This window comes from Stegostoma tigrinum, chromosome 7 (genome assembly GCF_030684315.1).
Source record: "Stegostoma tigrinum isolate sSteTig4 chromosome 7, sSteTig4.hap1, whole genome shotgun sequence".
Lineage (NCBI taxonomy): Eukaryota > Metazoa > Chordata > Chondrichthyes > Orectolobiformes > Stegostomatidae > Stegostoma > Stegostoma tigrinum.
The window spans coordinates 61,412,834-61,439,544 of NC_081360.1; the positions used below are offsets into that span (position 1 = coordinate 61,412,834).

Consider the following 26,711-nt stretch of genomic DNA (forward strand, 5'->3'; position numbering starts at 1 on the left):
GGAACCTGGGACTCACTGCCTGCAAGTGTGGTATAGGCAAAAATCCTTATAATGTTTAAGAAGTCTTTAGGTGTACACTTGCGATGCCACGTATTATAAAGTGGAGGTTGACCATACCCCAGCCCTAAAACCAAGACACCCAGAAAATAGTGCCTTGCTCTATAATCTGTTAAAAGAAGTGTGAAATGTGGTGTAACCTGTCTCTCAGCAACTTCTACTGGTTAATTAAAATAAACACCTGTCACTCACTTTAAAATCGCAAGTATCAATTTGTTTATCTAGCTCTAACAGCGAACAAAATAACTAAATTTTTAACAAGCTGAACAATCTCCTTCTAAATACTAACTATTCACAAATAAAACATGATTCTAATGGTGTACTGTTCCAATAAATATAAATCCCACCTATATAAAACAAAATAAAAAAGAATAGAATTTAGTGTCTTGGAACTATAGCCAGGTTATGGGTCTTCTGGAATGTTCTGTGCCTTCTCTATTGAATCTTCTGTCTGGAATGCTTTCTCTGTGAATTCTTCTGTGAGGAATCTTAGCTAAGAGTGAATAGATGTTGCTTTCTCTAATAGCTAAAAGCTGGTATCTCCAACATCATCTCCTGTCTTTGCCCAACTTCCCCTTCTTTTATACCCTTGATGGCATATCAATATTTCTTAAAATAAGATTCACCCTATGTTGTGAAAACCATCAGATTTGGTATTTAAGTGCCTGGTTTAAATAAATTGGCTAAATTCAAAACTTGTTGCCTTAATAACAAAACAAAACTGCTGCTTGTCCTGCTAACTATACAGTCTTTTGATACAAATGCTACAATTTTGGTGCTCTGTGCACCTGCAAACACACATCTGCTGCTCACCGACATCCTTTTTGGATCTCTTAGCATGGAAAAAGGAGATCATCTTTTAAAGGGACCATGCACTGAGATCCCCCTAGCATTTTACAACCACCAACTTCTAACTTCCTGCCTCCTAATCCACAAATACTCTACCCAACTTATGAGCCATCATTATGAAGAGATGGTTTCATTTTTATTCTCAAACCTTTTTACTAGAATACTACATTATGTTACTGCATTATATTACTACATTTCTTTACAAGATCAATTGCTCATTAATCTTGAATTACATATTTTGTGCTAATTCTGTTTATATATAACATTGAATGCTTTTATTTCTATCTTATATAAACATTTTTCTTGAGGTTGGTTGGCTCGCTGAGCTGGTTTGTTGTTTTGCAGATGTTTTGTCACCATGCTGGGTCGCATCCTCAGTGCAGCGTCCGATGAAGTGTTGGTGTGCTTTCCCGCCTGGTTTTGCAGACATTTCATCACCATGTTCGTCACCAACCTCAACACCCACAGCCTGAGCTACAGATCTACTCCAAAACCTAAGAAACATTTTTGTTTTAAACCCATGAGAAAGAATCTGCAGTCAGATTTTCATAACCGACAACATGCACAATTTGTAACTTAAATGCTTACAATATGAGACTCCAATGAAATAATGTAGTGTTCTTGTCTTTAAATATCTCCAGAAATATCAAAGGTTTGTGACCATAAACACAACCATCTCCAACATGTGGTTTGCAACGTAAACATTAAAATGTTGTAAGCCTCCTACCATACTCAATGACTCTTTTCCAATAGTTGGATATTTTTTCTGGAGGATTTTGGAGTTGTTTGAACAATAACTGATTGGCCTGTCAATTCTACAATCATCCTGGCTCCAACCCCTACATTGCTAGCATCGATGGTGACTTTAAAGAGTTTCAAGAAATCTAGTGTGGCTCAAACTGGTGCAATTGTTAATACTGCTTTTAAGTTCTCAAATATCTCCTGGCATTGGCTCTGTCCACCAAATTTTTGTGTTCTTTTTTAATAAATCCATGAGTGGTGCCATCTTCTGCTAAAGTTTGGTACAAATTTTCTGTAGAATCTGCGCTGTTCCAAAAATCAGAGCACTTCCTTCTTCAAGGATGGTCCTGGAAATTCCTCAATGGCCTTCCTCTTAACTTTCTTCTGTATCACTCATCTGCATCCAAGTTATGCCCCAAGAACATCACTTCTGCCTTTGCAAATTCTGTTTTTGCCAAGTTTATGACCAACTTTACCTTCTGTAGCCTCTTAAAGAGCTCTGGCAAATGCTGCATGTGATCTTTTCATGAATGGCTAAAGATCACATACTCTTCTTGATCGATGGCACAATTAGTCAATCCTGCCACAACTCTGTTCATTAGTCTTTGAAATGCTGCATTTTTCCTTCCAAAGGGCATTATGTTAAATTGATAGAGGCAATTTACAAAAGCAGAAAATTCCTTCATTCTCTCCAACAAAGGTACTTGCCAGTAACCGTGAAATAGTTCAACTTTGAGATGTAAGTTGGTTGCCCTACTTTTGTCATAGAGTCCTCTAGCCTTGGAATTAGGTATAAGTTAGATTTGATCACAGTGTTGACCTTCTGTAGTCTATGTAGAATTGTTGAGTGCCATCAGGTTTGGGAACCAACGTAATCAATGAACTCCACTTGCTTTGACTTAACTCAATGATACCTTGTTGGAGAATCACTTCCACTTCCTTCTGTGCCAGTGCTGCATTGACAGGATTAAGCCTGTAGTGGTGTGGTATTATTGGAACAGACTTCCCTATATCAACTTCATGCACTATGATGTTAGTCCATCCTATTCTATTCCTACATATGTCCACATAACACTATAACAAGTCTTTCAAATCAGTTCTCTGTTCTTGGGACAGATAGATCACTACCCTATCCCAATCCTGAAGGACTTCCTCATTATTTAATTTATTCTGTGACACATCAAAATCTAAATTACCTGGATTTGATTCCTCACTGTGTGACCATAATTAATACTTGTTTCTCTGGTTCCCTGTCCCTACCATAGTAAAGTTTAAGCATGTTCACAATCTATACCCAAATTTTCTTTTCGTATCTGGCATCTTTACCAGATAATTTACCCAATTTAATTTCTTCTCAATCTGATAGGGGCCACTAAACTTTGCTTAGAAAGGATCTCTTACCACTGGTAACAGCGCCAATATTTTATCCCCAAGCAAACACACAAATTTCAGATTTCTTATCTTCTTCTTCCTTCATTAGGTGCTGTACCACCTTCAAATGTTGTCTAGCTAATTCACCTACTCTGCTAAATCTTTCTTTCACCTTAGATACAAAATCCAACTGTGAGATCTCTGACTTCGGATCTATCAGCTTTTCATTAGTAATTTTAAAGGCCATATTACTTTAGTGTCCAAATATCAATTCATGTGGAGTAAACTGAATCAATCCATTTGAAGCATCTCGAATAGCAATTAATATAAATGGGATACCTTTATCCCAAACATTTTGGTAATCCTGGTAATAAGCCCTGGGATTCAGGATGGTATGCACTTGATTTAAAGTGTTTAATGCCTAAACTATCCATGGCCTCCTTAAATAATTTGGCAGTAAAATTGGGCTCGTGGTCAAACTGAATCTGCCCTGGGTAATCCATAATGGGTAAAGAAAGCAAGCAACTCCCCCATAACCTTCTTTGCCCTGATATTCCATAATGGGAATGCCTCCAGAAATCTGGTCGACACATCCATCATGGTTAGCAAATATTGGTTCCTACTTTTGGTTTAAGGAAGGGGACCTACACAATCAATCATAACCCACATGAAAGGTTCTTCAAATGCAGGAATTGGCATCAAAGGTGCTGGCTTTATTACTGGCTGTGGCTTTACTACCATCTGACATGAGTGAGAGTTATGGCAAGATTCAACCATATCTTTATGCAATCCAGGCCAACAGAAATGTTTCTGTATCTTTGCTTAGTCTTCCTCATTCCTAGATGACTTCCTACCAATAATTTGTGTGCTATCCGATGCTGCTGGGAACATAATCTGCACTAACCTGCCAAGGTTTCCACTTCTGCCTTAAGATTGTGGAATTCATTCTGATTCATTTTCCCGAGTAGGCTTTGTGATATAAATCCTTTATCATCTCATCTTTCTGTTGTAACTCCAGTAATCTTTCTGAACTGAACACCTCTGCCTGATCCTCTAGCTGCTTCGATTTTCCCTTTAACATTCCATCAAACAGAGTGTCAGCTACTGGACCTCAGCTCTTCATCTTTCTCTGTAGTTTACCTGTCTTGTTTTAGCTTATCGCTGTAGGGTCTTGTCACCACACAGTCCAGAAAATTTCCAGGGTATTTTCCTTTTAACTCCTCAGTTCCCTGGTTTATTCTTGGCTTCTCCACTACAATGGGCATCACTCCCACCTTTGATCCAGCTATATAATTTCCAACAACAAACTGTATTGCTAGGATAACCTCTCTTTCAGTCACTCCCACTTTGACTCCCCGTGGCTTGATGAAGCTTTATAGCCTTATCCTACTCAGGGGAACACTAATTCTCTCACCATTTATTCCACAGATTATCTCACGGGCAGTATTTCAGAAGGAGTGCAAATATTTTAATCTCTTACCATTAGGAACTGACCAGCCTCCATACCTCTCAACATGTTAACTTCTTTACCTACTTCCCCTGTTCTGCCTGAGCAAACCTCACCCACATAGGTGAAGTCTTTTGAAAAGATCGGGCGATATCTTACTAGTCAGCCTGTGACTAAGCTGTGCACTCTCCTGCAGCTCCTTGACTTCTCTTGGGAATTTCTTCACTGTCTCAATTAATCCTGCTGGTTTAGCCTCTTTTACCACATCCTTTATCCCAGTACCTTACTTAAACCACCAACACTGTGATTTTGTGTGGCCCACCTTATTGCAGTGAAAACTCCTGAGGTCTTTCATCTCTTTTCAACCCTCTTGGGCTTCTTTTTTCACGTGTAGCAAACTGTTCCCAGTGTGTTCTACTTTTTGTTTTCCATTGAAGGATCTCCCACTTTCCCAACTTCTACCCCTCACAGAATGAAGGTTATATTTCAATTTATGCATAATGCGTATTCATCCACCATCTCTACAGCTCTTCTCTCTGTTTTAACTTTCACTTCCTCAACATGAGTCCTTATCACTTCTAGAAATGAGTTTTTAAGCTCCTCCAGCAGATTAACATATCTAAGATCCTCATATGTCTTTTCTACTTTTCATGCTCTCATCCATCTATCGAAGTTGCTCTATTTAATTCTTTCAAACTCAATAAAAGTCTGACCTGGTTCGTTTCTTAATTTCTGAACCGTTGTCTGTGTGTTTCTGGTACCAATTTACAGGTGCTCAAAATAGCCTGGTTTACTTCTTCATATTGTCATGATACCTGCTTGACAGCGCTGCAAACACTTCACTTGCCCTGCCTACCAACTTGGTCTGAATTAACATTACCTGCACAGTCTCTGGTCAGTTTATCTGTTTAGTCAATTTCTCAAAGGGAATGAGAAAGGTTTTTAAATCTTTTTCATTGAGCTTTGGTAATGTTTTGATATTTATATATATATCCCTACCAGGCTGTTGACTGCAATGAGTTTTCTCAGCATCATATCTACCTCGTACTTTTACTTCGATCATTTGAAGTCTTTTTGCTTCTCGTTCAAATTTCAACTTTTCCAACGCATACATTCTTTCCCTTTCTTTCCCTTTTACACTTTCTCACTCCAATTGTCTTATTTGCAATTCAATTTTTTTTTCAACCTCCACTGCAGTTGACTGTTCTTCTGATATCCCTAAATGCTTCGTTAACACCATTACAATTTCAGCTTTCCTCTTTTCACGAGTTGAACCCAATTCTAGCCTGTCTGAAAATCCTAAAATTCTCCTTTTTCTGTCCTTCTAAATGTTCTTCACAAATTTGGTAAGCAACTTTGAGCCCCAAAACCTCTTTAGCAGGGTTTTGAGCTACTTCCCGGCTTTTGATTTAATCAACAACAAGCAAGCAAAATTGAACAGATTTTCCACTCCTCACTAATGTTTTATTTACAGATCAAGGGCACTAATCTCCCAAATCCCTTTAAATCTGCTGGGACTTTCCATAACCCAAATCTGTTCAAATCTCTCCAAATCTGTCTAATCAGTCCAAATTCCAACTTGTCCCAACCTGTCCAAGTCCTGAACCCAAGCTGGCCAGACCCCGGACAAGCCTCCAATCTGTTATAAAGCAGATGTTGACTGCTCCCACTCCACCACCACTCCCCCAACATGATAACTAAAACCAAAATGGCCAGAAAGGAGCATCTCACCCTATAGTCTGTTAAAAAGAGTGTGAAAAGTGGTGTAAAATGCCTCTCAGCAACTTGAGTCGTTAAACAAAATAAGCCCGTGACTGTAAAACTCACCTTAAAACCAACAAGTAACAATTTATTTATCTAAATCTAACAGTGAGCAATTTATTCAGGTGGGGCACGGTGGCTCAGTGGTTAGCACCAGACACCCAGGTTCAATTCCAACATCAGGTAACTGTCGGTGTGGAGTTTGCACATTCTCCCTGTGTCCACGTGGGTTTCCTCCGGGTGCTCCAGTTTCCTCCCACAGTCTAAAAGATGTGCAGGCTAGGTGGATCGGCCATGCTAAATTGTGTTCAGAGGTGCATGGATATAGGGGGTTGGGTTTGGGTGGGATGCTCCAAGGGGCGGTGTGGACTTGTTGGGCCAAAGGGCCTGTTTCCCCACTGTAGGTAACCTAACTAAATTATTAACAAACCCGTTCAAACTGCTAACTATTCCCAAATAAAACAAGATTCTAATGGGATGCTGTTCCAATAGATAAAAGTCCCACATATAGAAAATAAAATTTTAAAAATCAATAGAATTTAGTCTCTCAGAATTACAGCCAGGTTACATGTCCTCTGGAATGTTCTGTACCTTCTCCATCAAATCTTTTGTTCGAAATGCTTTCTCTATATATTCCCGTGTCAAGAATCTTAGCTAAGAGTGCTATGGTACCATTGTGAATAGATGGTGCTTTGTCTAAGAGCTGATAGCAGTATCTCTAGCAGATGGCAGTGAGCTTTCCTGTCTTAGCCCAACTGCCCTTTCTTTTATACCCTAGATGACATATCAATATTTCTTATGATAGGATTGGTACAATGTTGTCAAAACTATCAGATTTAGTTTTTTTTTGTTTCCAAGTGCCTGGTTCAAATTAATTGGCTAAATTCAAAACTTGTCTTGATAACAAAACAAAACTGCTGCTTGGCATGCTAACTACACAGCCTTTTGATGCAAATATTTCAATTCAGGTGCTCTATGCACCTGCAAATACATATACTGCTGCCTACCGACATCCTTTTTGGATCTCTTAGCGTAGAAGAACATCTTTTAATGAGACAACACACTGCATCCCCCAAGCATTTTACAAACACCAAGTTCTGACTTTCTGCTTCCTAATCCGCAAATACTCTAACCAACTTCACAACAAAATTCATAATGAGTCCATTGGCCAAGTCCTGGCAAATGGAATAAGAAAATTTTGATAGTTGCTTTTGACTGGCAAACACCCCATGGACTGATGGGCCTTTTTGTGTGCAGTAAACCTCCATGACTCCATTCTATGTTGCCCACACCCTCTATGATATTTTCTAAACGCATATCATTCTATAAGCCCTGGTGTCAACAGATTAGACAAGTAGCTTGCTTATCCCTTTCTTCTATAATGAGAACCTTATTTCTCAGATCAAGATCTAAATGACTCTGCCAACTTGCTTTCACCCTCATGTGTTATTTTACCATTGTGATTTTGCCTTTCTTCAATATTAAGAAAATGTTATTTGTTAAAAAAAGTCACCGTCATCCCAGGTTGGAAAATTGAGTAAAAAGTGCATATTCCCTTTGAGGCAATTTCACTTTCATCTGAATGGAAAACTTTTGTTTCTAATTTTGTCATGTGAAAGACTGGGGGCAGAGAATAGGCACTTTGAATCAGCCCATAAAGAAATGTCATTGTGTAGTACTGTCTATGATTGGCAATGGTGACAATATCAATAGGCCTTTATAAAGGATGCACATCATGGTGCCTCTCCTGAAACTACTACAGTGATCTTTGCTAAGGTCAGCTTATCATCAGGATCAGACAATGACCTTCTGTTTTATTCTGCGTCCCAAGCATCAATATATATACTCAGACAGCTAGTCATGTCTGGCTCCGATGAAAACTGCTATCCAGTTTCAGACTAAAATGAATGCCCTTGAACCCATTATCTTCACCTCTTTTGTTATTGTCAATTTGCCAAACCTTTAAAGCAAACAAATAAGTGTTGTGTCAAATTATCTTATTACAGATGAACTGAAAGCAGTTTGTTTAGAAGCAATTGAAGAAAGCAGAAAAGGTTATTTTTCCAAAAAATGCACGTCGACAAAAATATGTGATTGTTTTCCTTCATGGTGCTCTATTTTAATTGGAGAATTTTATCAACAATGAGTGAGTGATCAGAAATATGAGGTCAATGAATGACTGTATATCTATTTAATGTCTTGCATTAAGTCCTGTAATCAGTCAGGTCTGGGAACCAGTCCAGAAGTAAATCAATTGCAAGTAACTGAAATGATTGTTCTCAGGATGTTGCACAATTCACCACTGATGGTGAAATCACTCTTCAGAGGCTGGATTCCCATCACCAAGTCACCTTTTATTTACCCTTGCATAGCCCTTGACGCTGCTTCGGCTTCTTCAGAGCCGGCTCTCAAAGTGAACTGAACATCTGACACTCCTGTTTCTAAGTCTCAGACAGGGCTCCCTGATTGGGCCAGGTTACCAGCCACAATCAGGAAGCTCATATTCTATGAGGCCCAACTGGCTGACCTCATTACAATTACTCCACTTATAATGTATTACACGATGAATGACACATTGTGTCAGGACTTTTACAGAATTTGCAGGCATGAAATTACTTTGTGTAATAATAATATATGAATATTTAACATCTTTGCCTGAGGTTCCTTTGCTATTTCAGTACAGACATTAATTCATTTATTACTTGATTAATGCTATCTCAGTGCTGCAGGGTTGGTGGAACCCTGCTGAGTTTAGCAGATGAGGCTGCAAATGATGTTGCAGGACAATCACAGTTAGTTCCTAACTTAAATCGTCGGCTTCAGCCTGACCCATTTTAGCATGGGCTGCAGCAATCTGGGCTAGCTGCCTGGCAGCTTGCAGCAACACATTAAAGGAGTGATAAGAGATAATGGGAACTGCAGATGCTGGAGAATTCCAAGATAATAAAATGTGAGGCTGGATGAACACAGCAGGCCAAGCAGCATCTCAGGAGCACAAAAGCTGACGTTTCAGGCCTAGACCCTCTCTGATGAAGGGTCTAGGCCCGAAATGTCAGCTTTTGTGCTCCTGAGATGCTGCTTGGCCTGCTGTGTTCATCCAGCCTCACATTTTATTATAAAGGAGTGATAAGGATGGGAGAAGAAATGATCTATGACATGACAGAAAATCAGACTTAATAGAGTCACTTGCGGCAGTACTCTCGTAATTCTAGCCATTTGTCAGAAGGTATTAGTAGGACTGCAGGAAAACCCTGCCAACCCTTTTGAACACTAGTACTCAAAGCAAAGTAGCAACAGCCTGCGTGTACACATGATCCTACATCATATATATCTGAGCTTCTGCACTTGTTTGTGGTATAATGGAAACTGAAACATTTAACATTGTTTAACCTGTAAGCATGACAATAAAGCTGTCAATAACGTTCACTCTACAGAGCATGGGGTCCAAGCTGTATGCAAAGCCCAATGCCAAATTGGTGCTGGACTCATCCATGCTCCTTGACATTGTAATGTAGGTTTTTTGTTAAGTCTGCTATTACAACAAGCATTTCATGTGCATGTGTCTTTCTTCTTAGTCATTGTGTTCCTGTCTTTCCTTCACTGCCTGATCATTTCTCAGGTATCTAAAAAGAGAAAGACACAAGGCAGGAATGTGGTGCATTTAAGTGGAAATACAACAGAACTGTGATAAGCCATTTGTAGCTTGTAAAACAGAAGTTGGACATGAGAAGGAAAATTATAAACATGGTCATATTTAAATATTTTGAGTACAATGCATGCCACAATCTACTCACCGGTGGTCGGCATTGCTTTGCTACAATTGGACATCGGATGAGTTGTTAAATTTGTTATGATTTGAGATGGAATAATCTAAACTCACTAAACTCTCAATCAGAAGGGATAATCTGGATTTCCTTCGGTGTTTTTTCATCTTCTCAATTGGTTGCCACAGAGTTAATTTAAAAAGGATTCCTTCCCTTGAGGATACCTTTCTTCCAGACTTGAATTAGCATATGTTTTAAAATCAGCCAATTTACCCAGGCTTTGTCGAATTAATAAAACAGGTTGAGTTTATCAATTACTACTGTGAGAAGAATTATACTGGGAGATTGAATTCCAGCATTCAGGGTCCTGCCTAAATTCAACTGTTTTGCTGTATTCAGAGCAACAGATGATTGTCACTTGCAACAGAGAAGTAACTAGTGAATAGCCTGCTAATGCTCAAATTCAGGCTGGTACACATGACAGCATACCATCTCACTAGTATACTTTAGTAGAGTCAAAACTGGCTTTTAAATCTGTCGTTGTATATCCTTCAAAGTGAAATGCACAAAAAGTGTTTGCAGTTTGGGACATGATCAACGGTGTTTGATTTGCTATTGAACATGGTTCATCAATTCTTTTTTAGTTTTGTAGTCAAAAGAGATCACAACCTAGTCTGTTTAAAGTTTATTTTCTATCTTAGATTGTTACATTCCATTAGTCCCTCCATCTCTCTCTCCATTGAACTTACATCCACAGTTATTTTTGACTGTGCCAGCTTGCTTTTAACAACTATGTTTTGGAATTTAAAGTTTCAAATGTGCACAGGACTTTGTGATTCTGACGCATGGTCATGACATTTTCCATTGCGCTTATTACTGGCAGCCATGCCTTTCCTTTTGGGGGTACTGCTTCCAGTTGTACATCATTGTTTCTCACAAGAGATGTTAGAGAGCGTCTGCAACATGTTTGGGTGATATATTTATCATGGTTGTATAGCTGACAGAGTGTGCAAGCTATAGGATATGGCTGTGAGGCTTGTAGCAGTTTTAGGTGCGCGAGTGAAGTGAATATTAGATATGATCTGTGATGGGTGGAGATTGTTGGTAGCTGGACAATGAAGTTGTGGCATCTTGAATTGTCTGTGAGGATGATGCAGTTGGTTGGATCTTGCTTTGAGATAAAATTACTGGCCTTGACCACATGCACCATTGAATTTTGACATTGCATCTAACTTCTCGCAGTTTGACTCCTGGCATTAACCTCCATTGTTATCCCATCCAGCGCCTTTGCAAAGTTTGTCTGGAAGGCCTCCTGGTCCCATAGATTGGTCAAATCTCTTTTCATGTCCATCTCTTCCCTCATCTAAATCTACCATCATAATTCTCAAGATGGGGTAAGTGACTGAAGTGTTAGTGGGAGAGAACTTTGGGACCAGTGATCATAATTCTAAATATTTTAAAACAGTAATGGAAAAGACGATAGTCCCTGCATTAAAATTGAAGTTCTTAATTGGACTGACACAAATTTTCATGGTATGAGACAGGAACTTTCAAAAGTTAACTAGAGTAGACTGTTCGCAGGGAAAGGGATGACTGGCAAGTGGGAGGCTTTCAAAAGTGAGTTCAGAGGCATTATGTTCCTGTTAGAGAGAAGGGGAAGGCTGATAAGAAAAGGGAACAATGGATGAATAAAGATATTGAGACTTTGGTCAATAATAAGAAGGAAGCATATGATAGGTACAAAGTGAATCTCTTCAAGAGTATAAGGGATTGTAGGGGAATTCTTTACAGGGAAATCAGCAGAGCAAAAAGGGGATATGCGATAACCTTGGCAGATAATGTTAAGGACAACCCAAAGAGATTCTACAAAGTACATTTATAGCAAAGGAGCAACAAGAGAGAGTTGAGGCCTCAAAGATCAATGAGGTTGGCTATGTATGGAACCAGAGGAGTTGAGCAGGTTCTAAATGAATATTTTGCATCAGTATTTACTGTGGAAAATGACTTTGAGGTTAGGCAACTCAGGGAATAAATGTTGATGTCTTAAAAACAGTCCACATTACTGAAGAGCAGGTGCTGGAGGGTTGAAAAAACGGTTGGATAAAGCTCCGGGACCTGATCGAGTGTCTCCCAGGGTGTTATGAGAAGTTATTGAAGATATTGCAGGGCCCCTGACAGAGACAGTTGTACCATCTACAGCCGTGGTGAACTGCCAGGCACCTGAAGAATGGTTAATGCTGTGCCTTTACTTAGAAAAGACGATGAGGAGAATTCTAGGAAATATAGACTAATGAATCTGACATTAGTTATAAGTTGTTGGAAGAGATTCTGAGAGAAAGGATTTATATTCATGTGAAGTGGCAAGGACCGGTTAGGGAGAATCAGCATGGCTTTGTGAGTGGAAAATCATTTCTCATAAACTTGACTGAGTTTTTTGAGAACATAACTAAAAAGATTGATGAGAGTATCATGTAGGCATCGTTTACATAGATTTTAGGAAAGCCTTTGATAATGTTCACTTATTAGTGAAGTTAGATCACATATGATTCATAGAGAACTTGGTAATTTGGATACAAAATTGGCTTGACCATAAGAGACAGAGGGTGGTGGAGGAGGGCTTTTTTTTGGATTGGAGGCCTGTGACCAGTTGCCAGGGATCTGTGCTGGGTCTACTGTTGTTTGTAGTTTATATAAAGATTGGGATGAAAATTTAGGAGGCATGATTAGTAAATTTTTGGATGACTCCAAATTGATGAAGAAGGTTATCTAAGTTTACAATGAGTTCTTGATCAATTGAACCAATGGGCTGAGGTGTGGCAGGTGGAGTTTAATTTGGATAGATACGCAGCGTGGAGGAACAGAGGGATCTTGGTGTGCAGATACATAGATCCCTTAAAATGGCCACCCAAGTGGACAGGGTTGTTAAGAAAGCATATGGTGTTTTGGCTTTCATTAACAGGGGGATTGAGTTTAAGAGTCGTGAGATCTTGTTGCAGCTCTACAAAACTTTGGTTAGACCGCACTTGGAATACTGCGTCCAGTTCTGGGCGCCCTATTATAGGAAGGATGTGGATGCTTTGGAGAGGGTTCAGAGGAGGTTTACCAGGATGCTGCCTGGACTGGAGGGCTTATCTTATGAAGAGAGGTTGACTGAGCTCGGTCTCTTTTCATTGGAGAAAAGGAGGAGGAGAGGGGACCTAATTGAGGTATACAAGATAATGAGAGGCATAGATAGAGTTGATAGCCAGAGACTATTTCCCAGGGCAGAAATGGCTAGCACGAGGGGTCATAGTTTTAAGCTGGTTGGTGGAAAGTATAGAGGGGATGTCAGAGGCAGGTTCCTTACGCAGAGAGTTGTGAGAGCATGGAATGCGTTGCCAGCAGCAGTTGTGGAAGCAAGGTCATTGGGGTCATTTAAGAGACTGCTGGACATGTATATGGTCACAGAAATTTGAGGGTGCATACATGAGGATCAATGGTCGGCACAACATTGTGGGCTGAAGGGCCTGTTCTGTGCTGTACTGTTCTATGTTCTATGTTCTATGTATTGCATTTCAGTAAATCAAACAAGGATACGACTTATATAATTAATGGTAGGGCCCTGGGGATTGTTATCGAACTGAGCGACATAGGGGCTCAGGTACATAGTTCTTTGAAAGTTGCATCACAGGTATACAGGAAGGTTATGAAAATGTTTAGCATGCATGCCTTTGTTACTCAGACCATTGAGTAGAGAAGTTGGGATGTTGCATTTTGCAGTTGTACAAGGCATTGCTGAGGCAATTTTTGGAGTAGTGTCTACAGTTCTGCTCATCCTGCTATAGGAAGGATATTAGTAAATTGGAGAGGGCTCAGAAAAAAATTACCAGGATGTTGCTGGGACTGATGGGCTTGAGTTATATGGAGAGGTTGGACAGACTTGGACTTTTATCACTGGAGCGTAGGAGATTGAAGTGTGAGCTTACAGAGGTTTATAAAATCATGGCGGGGAGGGTGCGCTGATAAGGTGAATAGTAACGAGCTTTTCCCTAGGGAAGGGGAATCCAAACCCAATGGCATATTTTTAAGGTGAGAGGGGAAAGAATTAAAAGGGACCTGAGGGTCAACATTTTTATACAGGGGGTGGTTTCTTTGCAAAATGAACTGCCAGAGTAAGTGGTAGATTCAGGTACAGTTACAATATTTCAAATACATTTGGATAGGTTAAGGAATAGGTAAACTTTAGAGGGGTATGGGCCAAACATAGGCAGTGGGACTAGTTTAGTTTGGTAAACCTTGTCGGCAGGGATTAATTGGACTGAATGGTCTGTTTCTGTGCCGTATGATGCTATGAGTATGATTCGATGACTCTGTGCTCATCTAGCTTCCCTTTAAATATTTCTGTACCTATTCCTTTAAGACTTTCTGTCATGGCAAGTTCCACATTCTCACCACTCTTTGGGTAAAGAAGCTTCTTCCAAGTTCTCTACTGGAGTTCTTGATGATTAGTTATGCTCTTCCTCACAAGATGAAACATTTACTCTGTATCAACTATATCAAATTCTATTAAAATTTTAAAGTCACGACCCCAATCTTCTTTTCTCAAAAGCAACTCAGCCTTTCAATCTTTTTGTGACATCTACTGATGTGCATTTCTGGTACCTTTCTTGCAAATCTCCCCTGTACTCTCTCCTTTTTACATCCTTTTTATAATATGGCAATTGTGGAGTAGAGGCTTCATTATACTCACTCTAAGAATAGCTACTAAGCAAGAGCAAAAGGAGCTATGCCATAATGACACCGGATCACATGTAACTGCAGCTAGATTCTATAATACTCCAGATAAATACTGTGTCTTATCATGGCTTATAAATAGTATGTTTAATGGAGTTTTTTACTGTTCATTCACAAGATTGCAGACTTCAATTTATTACAGTGAGCAGAATGGCACACATTATACCAAGTGTCGCTGCATTTGGCTTTTGTATATCTTCTTGGCTTTTCAAGTTTAATCCTCTAGAAATAAAACTTAATGCTTGATTTGCTACAGTAGCCACCCAAAAATGCAGGCTATCAACCTGCAGATGGCTGAGAGGCTGAGGAAGTTCTTGGATCAACTTTTATATAGCTGATGCAAAGCACTCAGCAAAACAAGATTATTGAAATAATATTCCATCAAATTATTAGTAAAGTGTGCCAATATATTAACCCATCTTGTCACTACACTATCCTGTTTTCAGTTCACAATAGGATCATGACCAGAATAGTAGCCTTCTATAACGGGGTCACAGCAGGAGTGAATGAGTTAAATATTTCAAACTTTATATTTGTCATTATTAAGATAAAGTATACTAGTCCTGGCGAGCCAAAAAACTTCAAGAAGGCACATTTAACAATAAGCACAATGCATTATGGAGCTGGAGAAACACAGCAGGCCAGGTAGCATCAGACGAGCAAGAAAGTCTATGTTTCAGGTCTGAAGAAGGGTCCCGATCCGAAACATCAGCTTTCCTGCTAATCTGATGCTACCTGGCCTGCTGTGTTCCTCCAGCTCCACATTGTGTTTCTCTGACTCCAGTATCTGCAGTTCTTGCTATCTCCTTTAACAATAGGCATGTCGAGATTAGGTGCAGTACAGCAAAGTTTACTTTTCAATAAGCTAAAAGGTGTACTGTTTTGCATAGACAGAAGTACTGCATCATGTACCATGTTGTGATGATGCTAACCTATCACTTCAAAACCTATCTCTTCATAAACCACAAGTTTTACGTCATCTGAAATAAAACAAATCAAAAAGTTTAATTATTTGCTTGCTATTTTCTTTTTTATGGAGAAACAAAACTGCTTTAAAAGTAGGAATCTGAAACATATGCAGAGATGCCAAAAACACTCAACAAAATTGGCAACATAGGTAGCCAAAACTGTTGACTTTGTGTTTTTATTGTGAATGTTCTATTAGATGAAATGCATGCACCTAAAACATTAACTGATGTATCCTCTCCATTGATACTGTTTGAATAAAATCACTATGCATGAAACTTTTTTAAATTTTATGACAATCATGAGAAACCTTTGATTATATTACTCATGCTAAAAATGCTCTGGGCACAGACATGGTTAAGATAATGGAATGATTGTTACTTATATTACTTATTTATAACTGTACAGTGCAATACAGGCCCTTCGATCCATGATGTCGTGCTGAGCTTTTACCCTAAGCCTAGGGTCTATCTAACCTTCACCCCTACCTTATCCTACCATCCATATGCCTGTCTAATAGCCGCTTAAATACCCCTAATGAGGCCGACTCCACTACCCTCTCTGGCAATGCATTCCAAGCCCCTACCACTCTCTGAGTAAAGAACCTACCTTTGACATCTCTCCTATATCTTTAAAACTATGCCCCCTCGTAATAGCTACCTCCACCTTGGAAAAAGTCTCTGGATGTCCACTCTATCTATGCCTCTGATCATTTTGTACGCCTCTATCAAGTCACCTCTCATTCTTCACTGTTCTAAAGAGAAAAGCCATAGCTTTTTCAACCTTACCTCTTAAGACCTTCCTTCCATTCCAGGCAACATCCTGCTAGATCTCCTCTGCACCTTTTCCAATGCTTCCATATCTTTCCTGTAATAAGGCGACCGGAACTGGACTCAATACTCCAGATATGGCCGAACCAGGCTATTGCATAGCTGGAGCATAACTTCACAGCTGTTGAACTCAATCCCTCTATTAATGAAAGCTAACACACCATATGTCTTCTTAACAACTCTATTCACCTTGGTGGCAGCTTTCAGGGAACTCTGGACATGAACCCTGAGATCCCTCTGCTCCTCCACACTGCCAAGAATCTTTCCGTTAACCTTGTATTCTGCTTTCAAGTTTGTCCTTCCAAAATGAATCACCTCATACTTTTCAGGGTTAAACTCCATCTGCCACTTCCTATTGATGTCCCTTTCAAAGCTAGAAAAAGCCCTGTGCACCATCCACAACTCGACCCACCTTTGTCTCATCTGTGACCTTACTAATCCACCTTTCCACTCCTACATCTAAATCATTGACAAAAATCACAAATAGGAGAGGATCCAGAACAGATCCTTATGGTACACCATTCATAACTGAGCACCATGTTGAATATTTTCCATCCGCTACCATCCTTTATCTTCTAAGGGTCAGCCAGTTCTGAATTCAATCTGCCACATTTCCCCCTAACATATGCCTCCTTACCTTCTGCATGAACCTACCATGGGAAACATTATCAAACACCTTACTTAAAATCCATGTATATCACATCCACTGATCTGCCTTCACCCATGTGTTTGGCCATCTCTTCAAAGAATTCAATAAGGTTTGTGAGGCATGATCTAGCCCTCACAAATCCATGCTGACCATCACAAATCAAACTGTGTCTATCCAAGTGATCATAAATCCTATCTCTCAGAGCCCTTTTCAATAATTTGCCCATAATTTGTTACAAGAAGAAATATGATCATTGTAGGCATTTTCTAATCAACCTGTTGAGAGATGCTATTATACGTCTCCGAGCCAGGTGGAACTTGAACCCAGGACACCTGGTTTAGAGGTATGGATATTACCATTGCACTGCAACAGCCCTAATAACTTATGAATACATACCCCTTATTATGTTCCTATGATTTCCAAACGTGCACAATTAAACATTTTCTTTTACCTGTCATTGTTTTCGAATAAGTAGAGGTGCACGTCAGTACCACAAGGACCATTGCCATAAATGAAAGAAAAAATGCCACATGTAGACAAGTTTTTGATGTTGGTTGAAAAAAAAATGTAATGTTCATCACATCAGAAGTGACTTCCTGAATCTGTGGCCAAAATCTTGTAACGCTTTGGGTGTATCTTTGAACAAGTGGATGACATCTCAGTTTAACTTCTCACTCAATAATAAAAGCACCTTTGACAGTGCAGCATTTTCTTTGCACTGCTCTGAAGCAGCAGTCTCAATTGTGTTCAAGTCCTGTTGTATGGCAATGTTTTATATACATATAAAGCAGGGGTTTCTGTTCTTATCCCTTTCAGAAATGAATATTTGAACAGGCCAGAGCAAACATATAAAAGCAAATGCCAATAAACAGGTTCATCATAATAAATCAGGGCATCAGACCCAAAATGAAGGATATTGTTCTGATTAGGGCTGGGTAATCAGGTCATTAGAATTAGGCGCATATGCAACAGTTATGGACAAACAAAACTTTGCTTGCAGGCTCACTTATTCCATATTGCTATGTCTGTTCCTGTTGTAGATCAATATAGTTTTGAATGAGATCATTATTGATGTTTTCTCATCATAATCATAAAACAGTTCACGGTTCAGCTGTTAACAGAAGACTAGTAGTTATGTTCACATCCTTAGTATATCCCAAGCCATATTCCATCAAATTAAGCACTCATTTATTAGTATATAGAGTAAGATCTTTTGCTCTCACTGGTGTTGAGTTTGGAGATGGGAACAGCAATGAATTCTTTGAAGGGCTAGTGTAATACATTCTGCTGCCTTGCTGCTCACTCATGTACTACATTTTGGAGGAGATGGACGATGATCAACTTTCCCATTCCACCATTGATTGAGGCCTTTAAGTATCCAATTAATGACCACTTAATTCCACTGCTTCTGGAAGTAAACCAGTTGCAGGTAGGCCTGTCACAATGCAGCATGTACAACAGTTACCCAAGCTACTAATGTCTCGGCTGGGTTGGGTTTGGGGATATGATAAGCCCCGCAATCAAAAGCAATCAGTTCTCAATTGAAGGATTCAATGACAGAAAGAATGAATCTGCTAAAAGCCATCCCATGCCCTTGTTTCCAAATACCTGGTCACACTCCTAACAATTCCTGCCTGAGAAACCTCTGCTTACTTGTCGTCTGGGTTGTTTTACAAACCTTTGTTACCTGAAAGGAGTACTCAAACCTTTCACCAGGTATTCTTCCCTTGTGTGACAGAATAGGTGACAACACCTCCTCTACAACAATCTTCAACACTGGTGCCCAATAAGGATGCATACTCAGCCCTGTACTGCACTGATAATACACTTTGTGGCCAAATTCCTCCACAACCCCTGTCAAAATTTGCTGATGACACCACCATTGTAGATCCGATCTGAAATAACAGTGGGACAGAGTGTGGGAAAGACATTGAGTGCTTAGCAGTGTGGTGTAAAGACACCAATTTCTCCCTCTATGTCAGCAAAACGAAGGAGCTATTCATTGACTTCAGGAAGCAGAGTAGAGGGCATACCTCCATCTGTATCAATGGTGCTGAGGTGGAAATGGTCGAGAGCATCAAATTCCTGGGAGTGATGATCACCAACAATCTCTCCTGATCCACAAACATTGATGCAATGTTCAAGAAAGCACAACAATGCATCTCCTTCCTCAGGAGAGTGAGGAATTTAGTATGGCCGCAAAGACTCTTAGTAATTCTGATTGATGCACCATAGCGAGCATCCTATCTGGATGCATCACAATGTGATATGACAACTGCTCTTTTCTCGACCACATGAAGCTGCAGAGAGTTGTGAACACAGCTCAGTCCATCACACAAACCAGTCTCCCATCCATTGACTCCATCTATACTTCCTGCTGCCTCGGAAAAGCAACAACTGAGGTGTGAGACCCCTCCCATCTCAGTTATATTCTCTTCCATCCTCATCCATCCAGCAGAAGGCATCAAAGTTTGAATACGTATACAAACAGATTCAAGAACAGCTTCTTCCCACTTCTATCAGATTTTTGAATGGACTTCTCAAATGTTAATGTTGATCTCGCTCTCTGCATCTTTCCTGCGTTTGTAATAATGTATTCTGCAACCTGTTCTGCTACCCTGATGCACTTTATATGGTATAATATGCATGTAGAGCATGTAAGACAGTACTTTTCCCTATATCTTGGTACATGTGACATGTACTTGGTACATCAGGCTCACTTCTGTAAAGTCCTTTGTTCCGGTAACTTATCTCAAAGTATGCTCATTCTTCCAGAAACGTCTCTGGCACTCAGCAATTCAATTGACCAAACCTGATCGCACTATTAAATGCCGGTCAATGGAGTTTACTAGTAAACAACTCCCAAGTGATTATACTAAATCATAAGCAGACACATACCATTCTTCATATGAGGTAGTATGGTGTCAATATGTCCAACAGGCTACTACGATACATCCCTTAGTTGGTCAACATAGGAAACTGCAGGCCACAGCTGACAGGATGGGTCACAATAGATCCTGGCTGCAGTTTTACCTGAGGTCAGATTTTAAACTAGTTTGACTAAAGTTACCAGCATGCTTGATTGTAGTTCTTAACTAGTCTTTTGTAGCCATTTCTCCTCCTGGCAACCTGACCACACCTGGGACTTTGATAGGTGTCCTTCTGGTAGCAGTCACAGCCCCCTCAGTGGCATTGCTCAGTGCAAGAGCAGGTGCAATTTCCACCGCCTGATTTAAATGTGGTTTAATGGACCTTCCTGAAAGGACGCTGTGAAGTTTGCTGCTGGCAGGTAAGGCCCATAATGCCGCAACAAGATCCTGTTCACAGTAAATATGATGTAAGAAGCAAAACCAATCAACTGAGCTTTCAAGAACAGTAATGCAATAACGATCAGATGAACTATTTTTAATTTATTGTGTTAATGTAGAATGATCGTATCATAAAATGATCACAGCACAGAAGGAGACCATTCAGCACATTGTGCCTGATAGAAAACTGGCACAGACACAATTTGACTGGTGCCACTCTCCAACCATCTGTACGTATCTTTGTGCATTATTCTTTTTTGGGAAAAATGCAATTTTCTTTTGAATTTTTCAGTCAAGCCTGCTTCCAATGTCATCTCAGATAATGCATCTTTTCTCGATGGAAAACAACTTTTCCAATTTACCCACATGGCTGACATTTTGATCTTTAGAATCATTATTCTGCAACTTTACTGTACCCTTTCTTAATACATCCTTCTCAAGTGTGGTGCCCAGAACTGGATGCTGTACTCCAGTAATGGTTGATCCAATGTTTTATGTAAGCATAACAAACGTCCTTGCTTTTATAATTCATGTCCCTGCTGATAAAAGCATGGATAGTTTATTAAACATGCTCTCAAGTTGTCTTGTCCTTCAATGTTTTATATGCATACAAAGCAGGGGTTTCTGTTCTTATCCCTTTCAGAAATGAATCTTTACTTTATATTGTCTCCTTGCATTTTTATTTCAAAATGAATTACCGCAATTTTTAAATTAAGTTTCTTCTGCCACTTGCCTATCGACTCTATTAACTTGAGTTGGCCCTCTTGACGTTCTGCATTTTCCTCCTTACATTTCAGTATATTTCCAAGTTTTATATTGTCTTGACATTTTAACACTGTACTGTACACTTAGATCTCGGTCATTTGCAAGAAGAGCATCTTAACGCTGACAAAAAGTGTAATTTTTGCAACCATTTGCCAGTACCTACGAGTTGAAGGAAGATTGAAAAGTTCTTTCCAGGCCTTTTTCAATTTTGACTTGCACATCCTGAGCACATTGGATTCAGTTCATCCAGTCCTAGTCCCTTATTAACCTTAAATATTGACAGCTTACCCAATGCTGCCTCCTAATTTTTATTGAGTGATAAATAGCAACCATAGGATAACTTCCCTAACTGTTTTCAAAATGGCGACATTAGACTTTGTGTGTCCCCTGAGGGGTTAGCTGGATTGTTGGTTTAATATCTCACCTCAAAACCGCAGCACTTGGAGCCACAAGTATCTGACTCATTGGGAAGTGCTACTTCATGCCCTACCATTTCTATCAGCCTCTTCAATGGCCTGATCATGTAATCTGGCATGGGGGCTCTGGCATGAAGGTATTGTCTCTAACTCTGAACCAGAAGATCTGTTCTTATTGATTGATTGATTTATTGTTACGTACTGAAATACAGTGAAAGGCTTTGTTTACGAGTGGTACAGGCAGATCACTGCAAGCAAAGGATGGACAGATCAAAGGAATTAGAGGCACACAGGTTACATTGCAAGTTACATTATTGGAGAGTAGAGTCCATTCAACAGTCTGATAACGACCAGAAAGAAGATTTTCCTGAACCTGAGATAACAAGGTGTAGAGCTGGATGAACACAGCAGGCCAAACAGCATCATAGGAGCAGGAAAGCTGATGTTTTGGGCCTAGATCCTTCTTCAGAAAAGGGTGTAGACCCGAAACGTCAGCTTTCCTGCTCCTATGATGCTGCTTGGCCTGCTCTACCAGCTCTACAACTTATTATCTCAGATTTTCCAGCACCTGCAGTTCCTACTATCTCTGTTCCTGAACCTGCTTGTGTGCATGTTCAGGCTTCTGTATCTTCTCTTTGACCGAAGTGGTTGTTAGAAATCATTACCGGTTCGCTGGGTCATTGATGATGTTGGCAGCCTTTTTGCAGCAGTGATCTGTGTAAGTAGAGTCCATGGATGGAAGGTTGGCTTCCATGATGATCTGGGCTGTGCACACCACCTGCTGTAGTTCCTTACTATCCTGGGCACAGCACTTGCCATACCAGGCTGTTGTGTACCTAGACAGTATGCCTTCAATGATACATCTGTAGAAGTTAGTGAGAGACCTTATGGACATGCCAAATTTCCTGAGCTACCTGAGGGAGAAGAGATGTTGTTGTGCTTCTTGCCACACAGGTTGACAGGGCTGTTAAGAAGGCATACAGTGTTTTAGCTTTTATTAATAGAGGGATCGAGTTCCGGAACCAAGAGGTTATGCTGCAGCTGTACAAAACTCTGGCGCAGCCGCACTTGGAGTATTGTGTACAGTTCTGGTCACTGCATTATAAGAAGGACGTGGAAACTTTGGAAAGGGTGCAGAGGAGACTTACTAGGATATTGCCTGGTGTGAAGGGAAGGTCTTACAAGGAAAGGCTGAGGGACTTGAGGCTGTTTTCATTAGAGAGAAGAAGGTTGAGAGGTGATTTAATTGATACATATAAAATAATCAGAGGGTTAGATAGGGTGGATAGGGAGACCCATTTTCCTAGGATGGTGATGGCGAGCACGAGGGGGCATAGCTTTAAATTGAGGGGTGAAAGATATAGGACAGGTGTCAGAGGTAGTTTCTTTACTCAGAGAGTAGTAAGGGAATGGAACGCTTTGCCTGCAATGGTAGTAGATTCGCCAACTTTAGGTACATTTAAGTCATCATTGGATAAGCATATGGACGTACATGGAATAGTGTAGGTTAGATGGGCCTGAGATCGGTATGACAGGTTGGCACAACATCGAGGGCCGAATGGCCTGTACTGTGCTGTAATGTTCTATGTTCTATGTTTCATCTATGTGGGAAGCCCAGGACAGGTCATCACCTCTTGTCACTTCGAGGAACTTGATGCTATTCACTCTCTCAACTTCAGTTCCATTGATGTTGATGGGGGCATATTTTCCTTCTTTCTTTCTGAAGACGATGATCAGTTCTTTAGTTTTGCGAATGTTGAGAGACAGATTGTTTTCATTGCACATGTCACCAAGCCCTCTATCTCCCTTCTGTACTTTGACTTGTTGTTGTTAGATATCTGTCCCACTACAGGGATCTACAAGTCAGCGAACCTGTAGATGACATTCGTTCAGAATTTAGCAACACAGTTGTGGGTGTAATAGGGAGCACAGTAGGGGGCTGAGGATGCATCCTTGGCGGGGGGGGGGGGCAACTCCAACGTTGAGTGTTATTATGGAGGAGGTACAGTTACCTATCCTCACTGATTGTGGCCTATGGGTCAGAAAACTGAGGATCCAACTGCAGATGGCAGAGCTGAGACCAAGGTCACACAGTTTGGGATCAGTCTGCGAGAGATAATGGTTTTAAAGGCAGTGCTGTAGTCAATGAGCAGAAGTCTGACGTAGGTGTCTTTGATGTTCAGTTGTTCCAGGGATGAGTTCTGGGGTTGGGGCTATGGATGCTCCGTGGACCTGTTATGTCAGTAGGCAAATTGTAGGGGATTGTAGCAGGTTGGGAGACTGGAGTTGATGTGGGCCATGACCAGCCTCTCACAGCAGTTCACGATTACTGAAGTCAGAGCTATTGGATGGTAGTCATTAAGGCAGACTGTACGTGTTTTCTTTGGGATAATGGTGATCTTTTTCAAGTGGCTGTGGACTTCTTGAAGCAGTTGGGGACTTTGGCTTGTAGGAGGGAGAGATTGAAGATGTCCGTGAATACCGCCGCCAGTTGGTCTGCCCAGAATCTGAGTGCTTGGCTATGGACACCATCTGGGCTCGTCACTTTCCTGAGATTGACTCTCAGGAAGACTGATCTGACTTCTGAAACGGTTGCAGAGGGAATAGTTGTGTCTAGGGCTGTTGGGCCAGGTGTCGGCACGCTGGTGGTATTCTACTCAAACTGAGCATATCTTACCCATCACAGACTGTGTGTCAAAACATGTCTAAGCAGGTCGATTAAAATATCTGTAGTCTGTTATGCAATTAAGGGTCTCAGTTCAATTCCTGAGTGAGCTGCAGGGTTCAAGTAAAGTACCACAATTACTTATTATGTTTCTATTCTCAGAAACATTCTATCCTATTCTAGTTCATAGAAAATGAACTAGCACTCCTTCTTATAATTTCTAACATTCCTGCATAGAAACTGCATTAGGAGCTAACTGCTTCATCTAACTCTATTACTGAGACAAACAGTGATCACTGAAACACAAGGAAAGATATCACAGAAATGTGCTCCTGCCTGTAACATTTCATAAAGTAAAATATTATTGTTCATTGTATAAGTTCAGTAATTGGCAAAATTAAAGGGACACTTACGAGAGTCTTTGGCTGGTGACATGTGATTTAAGCTGTCTGGAGACAGTAAGCATTTCTCCTCATCCACAAATTCAAAGTTTATGATGAACATTATGACCACACCTTCTTCATTTTTCACTGGAATTATGTGAGTGTTGCACAAAAATGTTGATCCTAAATAATAGAAAAGAAAAAGAAGTTTAATTTCTCCAAGAAAGACTGAATAAAATACATTGTTGAGAATGGCTTTGTGAATGTTAAGGTAATGTTGTCTAAATTTTTTAAAAAATCCTCATTAGGCAAATGATGACGGATTGTTGTAGTAATGCTGTTTGAACACTAAAAGATGTGTATGAAGGTATTTCAGGAATAATTAAAAACTGCTTTTGTTAGAATTATGAATTTCAACTGATTTTCTTAAGGTTTCAGAGAATTACAGAGAATTTTTCTTGTTAACACCCACTTCTGAAATGAATGGTGAGAATCATTTTGATTACATGTCTGACTCATGAGTCATAGACTTAGCTATCTTCATGGTCATTATGTATTTTAAAGATATGCCTTCAGGGCACACTTATCTGATCTATACTGTCAAATTGTAACAGTTTTTATAAAGTACAGCAATCTTTTGATTCGGGGTTCAGCATTTTTATTCAAATCTCAGTGGTTTACAAGTTCTTTGTAGAATTGAGTCTTTTTCAAAGCAGCATGCAATATAATCTTTGTTTTATGATTTAAGAAGATCTAGAATTTGTACTGCATGTAAGATTTAGCTAATAGTTTGTCACAAGATGTTGTATTGTGTCACAATGGCACAAATCACAGTAATTCCATTTCGTACCATATTTCTTTATAAAAAGTGAGAAAATTTTTTTGCATGGATGTTCAATTCATAGTGACATTCAAAATATTGTTATTATATCTAGTTTCTTCATAGTTGTGCATTATTTCAGCTTTATTAATTAATTTGTTAGTCTACCTGCATGCATATTTATCAAATTAATTGAGTTACATCAGCTGAGAATGCAAGCACATTCAATAGATAATTATGAACACATAGTTATTGAGCTGAAGTAGACCATTCAGCTCCTTGAGCCTGCTCCACCATTCAAATGATCATAGCTGATCTGTTTGTGTTTCTAATTTCACTTTCCTATCTACTCCTAATAAATATTGTTTTCCTTTGCTAACAATCCCAACTTGTCCAGGCTCTCTTCATAACTAGAATGGTCCAACCCAGGCAATATCCTTTTGAATTCCAGTTACTATTGGAGTGCCTCAAGGGTTTCTTTTGGGATCACTGCTGTTTGCCACTTTTATAAATGACTTGGACACAGGCAAAGGTGGATGGGTTAGTAAGTTTGCAGATGACACTAAAATCGGTGGAGTGGTGGACAGTGTGGAAGAATGTTGCAGGTTGTAGGGAGACTTGATAAACTGCAGAATTAGGCTGAAAGGTGGCAAATGGAGTTCAATGCAGATAAATGTGCGGTGCTTCACTTTGGTAAGAATAATAGGAAGGCAGAATAGTGGGTCAATGGAAAGATTCTTGGTAGTATGGATGTGCAGAGGGATCTTGGTGTCCATGTACATAGATCCCTGAAAGTTGCCACCCAGGTTGATAGTGCTGTTAAGAAGGCTTAAGGTGTGTTAGGTTTTATTGGTAGAGGGATTGAGTTCTGGAGTCGTGATGTCATGCTGCAACTGTACAAAACGCTAGTGCAGCCTCATCTGGAATATTGCGTGCAGTTCGGGTCTCCCCATTACAGGAAGGATGTGGAAGTATTGGAAAAGGTACAGAGAATTACCAGGATGTTGCCTGGTCTGGAGTGAAGGCCTTACGAAGAAAGTCTGAGGGACTTGGGTCTGTTCTCATTAGAGAGAAGAAGGCTAAAAGGGGATTTAATAGAGACATGCAAGATGATCAGAGGATTAGATAGGGTGGACAGTGAGAGTC

The 26,711-nt window shown here is 40.0% G+C and overlaps 1 protein-coding gene across 1 annotated transcript in view; it reads right to left on the reverse strand.

The window, feature by feature from the left end:
* LOC125454399 (potassium voltage-gated channel subfamily H member 7-like) overlaps positions 1-26,711 on the reverse strand; it is a 462,102-nt gene that overhangs the window by 224,481 nt on the left and 210,910 nt on the right. Inside the window, exon 3 of the mRNA XM_059647318.1 lies at positions 24,776-24,928. Within this exon, the coding sequence (XP_059503301.1) occupies positions 24,776-24,928 (153 nt within the window). The remainder of the gene's footprint in view (positions 1-24,775; positions 24,929-26,711) is intronic.